The 12514-nt window shown below is 36.0% G+C and overlaps 2 protein-coding genes across 8 annotated transcripts in view; one reads left to right on the top strand and one right to left on the bottom strand.

Moving 5' to 3' along the window:
• LOC5565828 (protein alan shepard) overlaps positions 1-12514 on the top strand; it is a 765716-nt gene that overhangs the window by 128630 nt on the left and 624572 nt on the right. The window lies entirely within an intron of this gene.
• Positions 4357-5650, bottom strand: LOC5568738 (ctenidin-3). Its single transcript, XM_001658068.2, has 2 exons — positions 4836-5650; positions 4357-4776 (listed from the first exon to the last, which is right to left on the bottom strand). Exons 1-2 carry the CDS (start codon positions 5064-5066, stop codon positions 4417-4419), a joined length of 591 nt encoding a protein of 196 aa, XP_001658118.2. The 5' UTR covers positions 5067-5650; the 3' UTR covers positions 4357-4416.

Genomic DNA, 12514 nt, shown 5'->3' with positions numbered 1-12514 from the left:
TCGCAGTTGCATTGGTTTTGTGTTCTGTAACTCGATACCTCCCTAACTCGATGGTCCCTTCAATATCGAGTAAGGGAGAGATGACTGTATAAACATTCTTCAGGCGATTCAGTGATTCAATCAAAAGTTTTTTTCAGAATTTAATATAGGAATTCTCCCTTGAGGAAAGCTCCCTTGAGTGCTTTTTAAAAAGGCTTCGTTGCCATGCGGTTAGTGTTACCAAGCATTCGAGTCAAGAGCTGTGGGTTCGATTCCCGCTTCAGTCCGGAAAGCTTTTCGCCAGAAATATGATTCAACTGTGCCACTGGGCATTGCATGCTAGTCCGTTGTCTAGTTTGGTGCTTACTGCAAAGAGCAAATCTTTCACTAGAAGCATTAACGTGCCGGTATATTTTTTCTTTCATTCTTGTAGACAAATCGGAATCTTTTAAGGGTTCTTTCGGAAGAAATAATTGAGAATTAAACCACAAATACCACAAGTAACTTTATTTTATTTCCGACAGAAATTACATCTTTAACGTTTTGCATTTATTTGTACTGGAATCAATCCTGTAATAAATTAAACGATTCCTCCAAAAATTCAAACACGAATTGTTCAAAATTACAAATAATATCAGAGATTCTTTTCAAGCCTTTTTCATTACTTACTGCATAATTACTGTATAACTCAATGGAAATTCCTCAACATATTGCTTCTTGGATCTCATAAGCTTTCTGCCAGGGATAACAGAAAAATATTCATCAGTGAAGGAGAACGTGGGGTCGTGACGGACTTTGGTTTCAAGTTGGCCGACGGTGCTGCTGAAATGTTATCCGATCTGTAGCGTAGTTGGTTAACGCGCCCAGTCTAGCGTATTGGGATTTAATCCCACGTAAAGTCCACCAGAACGATTCCATTATTTTTCACAATTTTACATCTCAATTTATTCAAATTGACTTTTGTGTCTACGAACTTCGGGTATTTTATAAAAATACCGTTGACAACCCTAGTTGCGTTCATTCATCAGCGTTTTTCCCTTCTTTTAATTAAATGCCGTTCTTTTTAGTTATATTCCACAGCGGATATCATGGGCTGCAATTTATCCTGGCCTACCAATGGGTAATGCAAATTATTTTAACTTACCTTTGTAGATACCAATTCGACCTTACGATTCATTATAATTATCGGCCATTGTCGACCTAATAACCCGTTCGGCTTAATGACCGTTTTGGCCTAACGACAATTGGCCTAACGGCATTCGGTTTAACGGGATAGAATCATCTCAAGAAATATCTTGACGATGTCTCAAGGAATAAATTCGATACTATTTGGAAGAATTACTCGAAACAAATTTAATTGTTTAATGAAAAAAAAAGTTTTGACAACTTTCCTGGACCTAAAGAGGAATTTCGAGAGTAATTCCTTGAGGAATAAAAGAGGAAACATATTAGAAGCATTTGTGAAGAAATTCAGTGTATCACTAGTTGCACTCTTAGAAAAATACTTAGATCGATCCTGGGAAAATAGTAATCTTTGGAGTAGTTTAAAAAGGAATCTCTGCCATAAGTGATAGTATAAATTCAATTGAACTTATGCATTGTGTGTTCAAAGCGATCAAATGGATGCCTGCATAAAATTGGGAAATATTCATATGTGAAATGCTTGGAATTCTTGGAGGGACTATGTGAAATTTTTATACAGTGGAGCCCCATGGAGCTACATGGAACAAATCAATGTTTGGGTATTCGATGGTTGGAAAAAAATCAATTAAAAAGAACTTGAATGTCACAAATTGATGTTAAACTGGCTTTGATGTTTAAGTACCGTCACATTGAAGTCTCCAGAGCAGGCGGGTGCTAGAATAAGGGCGTAAGTCGCATGATCGATATCTCTTCATCGATCCTGTTTTCTATAAATTTGTCAGCATTTTTTCGCTTAAGACCGCTTGGTAGCGATGCAATCTTAGATCTAAGGTGAAAAAGTGCTGACAGACTTTGTATCTTGTCATCTTTATTTACAGAAGAAATGATCGATGAAGAGATATCCATCATGCGACTTACACCCTAATTCTAGCACACCCTTGATATATAGAACACATATGCATGTATATGTGCGTTTCGTGACGATTTGTTCTTCGGATGAGCCTTAAGCAGTCTTAAGCATTTTCACTAGCTGTCAGTCGTTTTAACTATCGGGCTAGATTCGCTTGTTGGAATGCAGTCGTGGCCCAACCAGAAAATCTCCGCTGTATCTCGTTTCAGCTGGGTAGGCTGAATTGTCAAGGCTGAATTTGGCAGTCAAAAGGAACTCTACCAATCGATTTTTTAGAACTTTTCCAATCCGGCATTTTCTAATGCATTAGATAGACCCGTTAGCTGATTCGGACTTCACTTTGCTCACTGTGTAGGAAAAAAAAATAAGGTTGAATCCATAGTTTAACCTTCCATGCAAAAAGGGCGCAGAAGTTGTGTATAGTGATCGTTTTGCGTGAAATTCGTGAATAAACTTTAGAAGTTGCTCACCCCTCATGATGAAAGTCCTGGCTAAGCCCATGATAAACACCGCGATTTGGAGATACTTGGAGATCTGTTAGGAATACTTGAAAGATCTTGTCAGATTTCCACCTAGTATCAATTTACAACCTTGACCAAAATTCTATGAGAATGATGTCAAAATAAAAAAAATGTCTGAAAAAATATGCTTTAAATTTATTAAATTTTTTGCACAAGACTGTTTTTAAAACTCTGATAAAAAACCTTCAGAATTTTGTTTAGGATTTTAAATTTCTTATTATTCTATCAACCTCACATTATGTGAATATCCTATGTAAAATTGTGTTAAAATTATCCTTGATTCGGGGATAACAAGAGTAGAATTTTATGGGGTCCTTATAAGGATTCTCAGAAGATCCTGCTAAAGTTTTCTGTTATAATAGGATTTATGGCAAATTACACGTACGAAAAAAATATTTATTGAAAACAATGCCAGTTATAAAAATTTAAGATGTGGGTCAAATTAAAATAAAAAATTAAGTTATATCCCCAAAATGTATTTATTGATATGTCCAAAAGCTACTGTGAAAGTTTGAGCAGAATCCGTCAACTCTACGAGCTTGAAGTTTGTAAGGATAATATCGACCAAACATACTATTGGTATGGTATGATATTGTTCGACCATAGATGTCGTGTCATGGCGCTATAGTTGATGAATTTTTTTCCTTGTTGACTCCAAGATTCTCCAAACAATACAGAAAAGACTGCATTAAACCGGAAGGCTTTTGGTTTAGTAACAACAAAGTTATACAAACTATGATTTGGTTCTCCTCCGGGATGATAAATTTAGTTACAAAGTTTTCTTCGCCAAAATCGTAAACTATGCTCTTTTTGTGTAATTACAATTGATTAATGTTTGTTAATGTACTGTTTTGGGTTCACATTTTTTAAACACTTTTAAATTATATTAAAAATGATAAATTTTGCATTAATTCAGTAATGTAGAAAATGGAATCGGTTATGCATTGGTAATATATCGTTCTGGTTCATGAAATAAGATGATCAGTGTTTGGATTTTGATCCGAATGAGCCGATCGAACCATTTTCGGAGAGTGTAACAGTTCGCGAACCATAGCAATTCGTGACACATCGTATTCAGGGAGCCCTATGAATGTAAACAATCACTCTCTCGTTTGGTACGTGGCACAAGAGCGTTTAAGAGCAGCAACTCTCACAGACTGCAACACTATCGAGCCAGTCGGGTGAATTATGTTTTGCATAAAATTGGTAATAACTTTCAACATGTATTGTTAGAAAAATCTATGCTAAGTAAGTAAGTAAGTCGCTGGTAGAGAACTAACTACAAAGTAGAATCTTGCTTTGACCCAACTAGGTCCGATGGTGCTTTTCCTTCGACCAATTCGCTCCCCAATCTCTAATTTCAGCTTTTTGTAACTGTTCCTGATTTTAACCAAGTTATCAAGGTGAAGATGAATCGAAGTCAAACCTCAAATTTTAAAGAGCACAAATCTTGAGAACTAAACGTCTGTTTAAGCTGAAAACTTAATCGATTGGTCACCACCAGCTAGTAACCAATCGATTAAGTTTTCAGCTTAAACGGATGTTTGGTTCTCCAAATTTGTGCTCTTTAAAATTTGAGGTTTGGCTTCGATTTATCTTCACGTTAACATTGTTAAGGGATCGCCCATAACAACTTCACGATCTCAGAGAGAGGGTTGTATCTATGACAACAGGTCAAAACGGAAGAAGGTGGAAACAAAATTAAAAGGACAAAAAGTGGAAGATTTAAAAAGAAGAGACAAAAGAATAATAATATTTTTTCAAAGATCCACAGAACATTGCTGTTTTTTTCTAAATAAAAAGTAGTATTTGCTTATGCTTTGCTTACAATTTATTCATCATAGTTTTGCAGTCTTGGTATGATTAGTTGTACTTCTTCAGCTTGCTGTAACTGTATCCCATTCCGTGGTAGCCACCTTCGAATCCACCTCCCATACCTCCTCCCATTCCTCCTCCCATTCCTCCTCCCATACCACCTCCCATGCCACCTCCGCCGATGTTCTTCACCTTGGCTTCGAAACCGTTCTTTCCGTCAGCGTAGTATTCAACAATTCGCTTCGATCCATCAGCTTCATCCAGGGTGTATTCTCCCTTGACGACATCTCCATCGCGCATCTCCCATTGGCTCTTGTGATCACCGGTGTGGATGTCCTTCACTCCATATTCGAACTTGTACTTCGGATACGAGTAGTAGTCCTCACCACCTTCCTTCCATCCTCCTCCCTGAAAATGAAGTTCACTTATTAGATATTTGAAGAATTTATCGAGGAATCAAAAATTACCATTCCACCGCCGATCATACCGCCGCCAAATCCGCCTTCCATTCCGCCTCCAATTCCTCCTTCCATTCCACCACCCATTTCCATGCCTCCTCCCATACCGCCGCCCATTCCTCCCTGCATACCACCGTACCACTTGTACGGGATATGCTTCACTTCACTAACAAATCCATGATGCTCGTAAGCCAAAGCAGCACCCAGAAGGGCGATTGCCACCACAGATGTTTTGAACATTTTGGTATACTGAGAACTGTTGCTGATGTTCTACCAAGAACCAAACTCACTGAACTGATGCCCCTTCTTGGAACAACTGTACTTTTTATAGTAGTAATTCTAACAATTCTAGCTGTGTTACCTTATCGATGCCGAAAGGGAATTTTCCGATGTTCTACTGAAAATTTCAGCACTCCACCCTTCACCAGCCACATCAAGGACCCATTAGGTGTACATTTTTTGCGTCGGCATGTCCGTCAAATCAACACCTCGTGTGGCGATTTTGCGTTTTCTAACCAATTTAATTACAGCCGTCATTGATAAAGTTGTTTAGTCTGGGCTTCGACGACTACCGTCTGTGTGGTCGGTGGATATGCTTCACCGGGCATAATCGCACAATCCACCCATACCGTTCAACAACGTGTGTCTGTATAATAATGTGAGAAAAACAATCAAATTAAGCCCACATGCAATGGTCCACCACATGGTAATTGTTTGCCAACCATGGAATCGTGCATTAACATCATTTTATGAAGCGCCATAATATTTTGTGACAGGTGAAACACTGTGTGATTTATCTAGCGTCGTTTGTATATAATTGGTCTAAATAAGGGTTTTTTTTTTATTTCCGTTCGGGTTTGGGCCGAAGGGTCTCAGATTTTCATGAAACTTTTTCCACAGGCAGGGCTCATCAATATATGAATAAAAAAAAATTGAGAAAAATTCAGGGTCGCTTATTTTCCCGGAAAACTCAGTTGGTTTTTTTTTTGTTTTCCTCTGACACTACTGAAGATAAAAGCGGCACAGAAACATTTTTTTTTGTCAAATCGGAATCAAATTTTCTCAAAACTTTGAGATTTTTTGAAATGGAATAAATTTCCCATGACATTTTTCACCGGTAAGGAAAATAAATAATGATATCCCGATTAGCTATTCCAGCTTACAAACAAAGTATATTTCAAAAGAGCGATCAATAAGATCCAATCCTAAACATTTTTTAAATACGCTCATTTTTCGTTCCTAAAACATAATCAAATATTGCCAAGATTAGCTGCCTACAAATTATACATTTATAAGTTTATAAAGCTTATTTTCAAATTCATAAGTTTATAAACAAAACTACTTAAGAGCGAAACAGCATAGAAACAAAGATTTCTTCAATCATATTAAAGGCATTTTCTCCAGCTACCTGTTAGATAACTACAAAATTGACAGTTAAATCAATGGGTAGACAATATGGCAATTAGGTATTTACCAATTCTGGTTTAAAGCGTTGAAATGGCTTGAGAATCATAAGTTTACCAAAAAACTAACGAAGAGCAGTGAGAAAGTGCAAGTGATGTCAGCTGTATATTACTCGTTATTACCGAAGCTGTTGAAATGGACAAAGTTCAATACTACGAATATTATTCGCTATGCTGTAACCCCTTCGGACTGGACGGCCACAAATCAGTAAGGACAAATTTACGCTCGATTAGCCATGGTCTCATGACCAAGTTTCATTCGAATGGAGTCCGGTGGATTACGGAAAAGATGAAAATCTGCATGAAGTGCATGATTATGATTAACCAGAAACGAAAATCTTCTGGTGTTAGCAACCAAAGACAATCTTTCCGGTTGAAAAAATAGATAGTATTAAGATGAAAATATAAGTTATATACTGAATAATTGAATAAATAAAATTTAAAAATAATAATAATAATCTTATTCGTTCCAAAGCAAAGAAAGAATTCCTTTTCAGTGTAATGAAAAATTAAGGCAGAAACAGTTTTTTTTCAGTTGTTCTTAGCGGTGTAATTGTTCATGAAAAATATCATCCATTCCGACTTATACTTCATTAAAACCAATCCCATATCCTTTTTTCAGATGTTTTAGAAAATTTGCAATTGCTTTGATAAAAAATCTTTGTTTTTCCGATGCTTCGATTGAAATATGGGTTTTCAAAGAAAAGGCTTGTATGGTCATTTTCCACAAAATTGGCCATAAATCAAAAACGAAAAAAAAAGTACATTTCAAAAATTTCAGCTATTAAAGATTATGAAATTTTCTTCTCAAAAATATATTTTTGAAAGTTTTCCACTGATTGAAACATAGTTTTCCAGCTTTTCTTTACAAATTTTCTCAACGGTGGAAAATTTTGTGGAAAACTGTTTGCAGTTATTTTTTTTATTCCTGAGAAAATTTGCTTTCATTTTTATAAAAAAAAAACTTTGTTTCTACGATGCTTCGTCCTTGAGTTATGATTTTTCAAAGTAAGTAGTGTCAGAGGAAAACAAAAAAAAAACCAACTGAGTTTTCCGGGAAAATAAGCGACCCTGAATTTTTCTCAATTTTTTTTATTCATATATTGATGAGCCCTGCCAGTGGAAAAAGTTTCATGAAAATCTGAGACCCTTCGGCCCACTTTGTACGAAAATAAAAAAAAAATCCCCATAAATGTATTGCCAATGAACAAAGATTTAAGGCTGGCTTGGTACTATTTAAGAAATAATATCTGAACAGTTTGATGTAAGAATTCCAGAAAGAAACTTTTTTGGAAGAATTTCTTAAACGGAACTTGAAGGATTTCCATGAGGTATCTCTAACAGTTTGTTATTTGTCTCAAGTTGTATCTTATATACAATTTCCAGTGAAAATTTCTAGAAAAATGTTTTATTTTTCATGTATTTTTGAAGAAGTTATTCATAGCAGAATCATTTCTAAGGTTGATTTTGAAGAATTACTGAAAAAATAAGAATTTTACAAAAATAAGGAAAAAATCATCAAGTTATTTCAAAAATATAAAACAACTTATGCTTATGTACGATTTCTGACCAAGTTTGAGATAGATTGGCATGAAGAATTTTATCAATAAATATGCAGAAGAATTTCCGAAGGTGCCGCACCAGACGAATACAAGGAGAAACTCTATGAACTTCCCAAATTGTTCTTTGCTATAAAGCAATTTCTTTTGTTTTGAACATAGTTCGGTTCTTGAAGAAAATTTCATAGGAATTATTGAAGCTTTGGAACCCTGCGTTAACACCCTCGCTCAGGCAACTCGTAAGAAAGTGCCTTCTTATTCTACTTCTTTTTCTACTCAGCGTAGTGTTCTAAGAGCACATCCACAGTTATTATCTGAGAGCTTTCTTTGCCAAAGTTGTCATTTTCGCATTCGTATATCGGGTGGCAGGTACGATGATACTCTATGCCCAGAGAAGTCAAGAAAATTTCCATTTAAAAAAGATCCTGGACCGACCGGGAATTGAACCCAGACTTCAGCATGGCTGTGCATTGTAGCCGTGGACTCTAACCACTCGGCTAAGGAAGGCCCACATTCACATCAAATTTCATTCTTCATCACTCCTCTCATAAGATCTCCACCTCATTTGGTATGACATTTGAGCCAAATCCTACGACACAGCTAATAGACGATGTTAGCTTCCTTCTTGCATCAGTCAGTCAAAGAGACGACACGACGACCGTGGACTTAACTTAACGAAGTAACAATGATCCGATTATCGTGCATCCCGTTTCCCATAACTTGGACCCAATGGACACTTCCACCAATAACCTCTACCAGCACTACTATAAGTCGGGGCAAAGGAAGACGCGGGATGAAATTAAACTCATTATTTTGTCGAGTCGAGCCGAGTGTAGACTTGGTGAGTCGTAGAATTCTGTATGTAAAGTATGAGGAAAAGGGTGTCCCAGAAAAAAAATGTTCGAAAATCATTATTCTCAATCCTTCAATTGAAGTTATGTTTATTTATATTATTTTTGTAAAACTAGTCAAACTTACTTCAAAATTAAAAAAAAAAATTAGAAAAAAAAATAAAATGTTGTTATGAAAATTGGCATATTTCGACGATTTTCGACCATAGATGGCGTATTCAATAAATTTCTTTGGTTATTGATTTAAAGATTCTTCTACCAATATTGAAGAGACTGAAACACAACAAGGGAATCTAAAATTCGGGTTTCCTATAAATTATTTTAAAAAAATCTCCATAAAAATGCTTAAAAAATGCATATTTTTTATTTTAAGGTTGAGCATCATGACTTTCCAAACATTGATATTTTTCTAGGACACCCTAATGGGGAATACCACTTCTTCGCCACTATTCGGAACTGTGGCAAATGAAATGACTGGGTTCGGTTTACGAGTGTACCGTTTCATGGAGCTACTCTGGAACGTTTTTTGGCCGAGTTTTTCGAACTGTCACAATCCAGTCGTCATAGCATTTACGACTCACAATCCAGCATTTTCCATCCAAAGTCACCCCAGTTCACAATAGTACTGTACCCGCGGATAATGTGATTAACGTGTGACCGCACTATGTACTACTGTCCGCAGCAGCTCTGAGCTACTATAGTGACCTTGAAGGTCTTTTCTTTTTTTTTTTCCTTTGAAAAATGCCATCTCGCGTGTCCCACCCCATGTACTTGAAGAGGGTCGCTCAGTTTTTGAGCATAGTATGAAAGGTTAGAGTTGAAAATCGTGCCCCATCGAGATTGCGGTTGCCGGGAATTTATTGGGATGAGATTAGAAGACGTGTCAAGTGAAGGAGAAAAGTGGATGCCGTTTGCTTGCTGCTGCGGGAAATGGCTCAGGAGAAATTAAAAGTAATTTCTGGATGGCTGAGGCTGCAATTCTTTTCTATACTTAAAACATAAATTTAGATGAGCGAAGCCAATTCCCGGACGGTACTGGTTGTCGTAATCGAAACTACCTTTACTTTCAAACCTGGTCATAAAGTATTTCGATACACCAATACAAAATTGGCTATGGAAAATGAACCTCTCATTACTGTAGAATTATGTTTAAAACACGAAGAAGAAGAAGTATGAGGATTTATGAAAGCATTTCTTTCAAAACTTACCGAAAAAGGACTTTCTTTCAAAACGAACTGAAAATGAAGGTACGAAATGGTACCACGGCCATAACCATCACATCACAACCATGAATATTCACCAGCACTGGGATCGAAAGGTGAAAACAACACTATGATGAACACCTGAATGATGCAGTGGACACGCAGTAGATAAAAATAATGGTGCAAACATTTGAGGATAGATATTCTATAGTTGAGATTCTCATCAACAGCTAAGCTAGTTGTTTCCCTTTTTTTAAATGTCTTGGTTTTAAGATCTTTTTCAGAGAGTCCTTATTGATTCTTTTGGGTTCTTTCTTATGGTTAACTCTTAGAATTCTTCAAACTAATCTTCTATGACTTTTTCGTCCTGAATTCATTTTTATTAAATAATCTCAAGGAATGTATTCAAAAGCTCCTTTAAAAACCAATGTGACGAAAAAGTAATGTGATTCAAACAATATAATTTTCATTTGTGCCGTAAATTTACGAAATTTTACTTGCTTTAATATGTCGGGCATCTATGACGTAAACTTACACGATTGCTGTAGAAATCATCTGCAAATGAAATCACATTAAGTAACAATCCAGAAAAGGAAATTGTTCAAACAATTTTTCGAATATTTTTTGGAATTTACTGAAAGAACTTTTTTCAGTACTACATAATTTGAACAATTTTTAAAGAAATACCATTCTGCAGGTAATTTTCAAAAAGTTTTATTCAAAGAATTTTACCATTGGTTTTAAACGAAATAAAAAAGAAGTTTGGAGGAGTCTTTGAAGCTGGAAAATTTGCTGCGCATTTTAGTGATCTGGGAGACGTAAATACGTGGTGTTGATTCTGAAAATAGCAGCTAATGAAATCATAAATGAGCTTTGCAGGTGTTTTCAGAGCTATCTTTCGACAAACTTTTAAACAAATTCTTAGATTTCATTAAAAATCTTCTGAGAAATTTCAAAAAATTTCATGTCAGAATTTCAGAAGAATTGTTAAATATTTTGAAGAAATAAAAAAAAATGGATGTATTTTGTAAAAAAAACCTTGGTAATAATCCTCAGATGAATTCTGGTTACAATTCTTGATATTGTTGTAGATAAAATACTTTCAAATATCTGTTTCTGGAAAAATGTGAAGGAATCATTAGTGAAATTTTGAGAAGAAGTTTTTAAAGGAATCTTTCCTTAAAGTCCTTGGAAAATACGTGATTTTTTTTTGAAAGCAATACAATTGATGACTTTGTGTATAATTTCCTAGAAAATTCTGAAGCAATATTTGTAGGAATTCATGGAGAATTATCGAGGTTTCCTTGGTGAAAACCTACAAAAATATCTTTAAAGTTCTGGAATTATTAAGTACTGTAAAATGCTGGAGCAGTTCTTTTGAAAATTTCCCTAATGTTGATTTCGGCTTTTTACCTGGCAATGACAAAATTACCAGTCAATATAATGATCCCAAATCAAATATTAAGATAGATTATTAAAGCGTTCAATCCCTCTCGATTAATATGGTCAGTCTTAGCATTAGCATAAAAATTAGCATAAAAATGTGAAAATGGTACGAACTAAAATTAAGCCTATTTGTGATATTTTTATTATTTTTGTAGGTAAATGTATTCTCTGTTTTTTTTTTGTAATTCGCTCTAACAAGACTTCCCGCGTAGGATAATTTTTCCATATTGTTATCATTAACCTATGTAATGTAAACAAGTTTTATAGTTGACACCCAGCTTTTGTTGTGAATGGATATGATATAAAAACAAAAGGTTTGAAAGTTATTGGACTTCATTTTTGTCGCGAATACATTTTCCGGTGATCGGAACCAGTATCTTGCACGTTTCCATCGTGACATAACGTACCTTCGTTCTGAGCTTTCGAGTACTGCCCGAAAAACTAAAGTACGCTGACGTTTTCGACTTCATCGCGAACAAGCTTGGTTTCGACCTCTTGCGAATAAAACACTTGCTGATAAGCAACGGACGCAGACTTGTCGGAACGGAGTCCTTACAAATCGCCCTGGATATGGTGCAGGAACATATCATGAAGCATGAGTATGTACATGCCGGGAAGACGTGCAACATTCCGCTGGAGTTGGAGGATAGTACGATTGAGGTTAGAGTACATGATATGTGACCCTGGACCACAAATCGGATGCTGAATCAACGAATAAGAGAATATGGTGAAATTTGTTCGATCCGCAAGGAGACTTGAAATTCTACCAGGATACTGAGGATGAAGCTAGTTAAGCTGATTCCGTCATATGTTCAATTTGACACGAAAATGACGCTGGTGACGTACAGGAAACAGGTGGTAGCATGTAAACACTATAATTGCAATGTCCATTATGCCTAAAAGTGTTCTATGTACGCAAGATCCATCAAAACATCCGTGAGCACCCGGATGGAACACATGTATGCCGAGTTTCTAGCCTGGGAGGATGCGCAATGTATATCCCAGAAAGCATCGAGTAAAACAGCAAGCACATCAGCAGGATCAAATTTGGACAGTTCCTCGCAGTTCTCTGGTACGTTCGACAGCACAATGAACGTCAAAAGACCGGGTTCTTCTCTTCAAGTCGACATAAGAACTGGCGACAAAAGGCAAACAAGATCGCAGCCA

The sequence above is a fragment of the Aedes aegypti genome, chromosome 2 (genome assembly GCF_002204515.2).
Source record: "Aedes aegypti strain LVP_AGWG chromosome 2, AaegL5.0 Primary Assembly, whole genome shotgun sequence".
Taxonomy (NCBI): domain Eukaryota; kingdom Metazoa; phylum Arthropoda; class Insecta; order Diptera; family Culicidae; genus Aedes; species Aedes aegypti.
This window is presented reverse-complemented; position numbering and strand designations above follow the sequence as displayed.

Bases quoted from the DNA above. Each gene is read 5' to 3' on its own strand.
- LOC5568738 (XM_001658068.2), bottom strand. From the start codon at position 5,066: ATGTTCAAAACATCTGTGGTGGCAATCGCCCTTCTGGGTGCTGCTTTG. The intron at 4,777-4,835 runs GTAATTTTTGAT...CTTCATTTTCAG, and splicing joins GTATGATCGGCGGTGGAATG to GGAGGAGGATGGAAGGAAGG.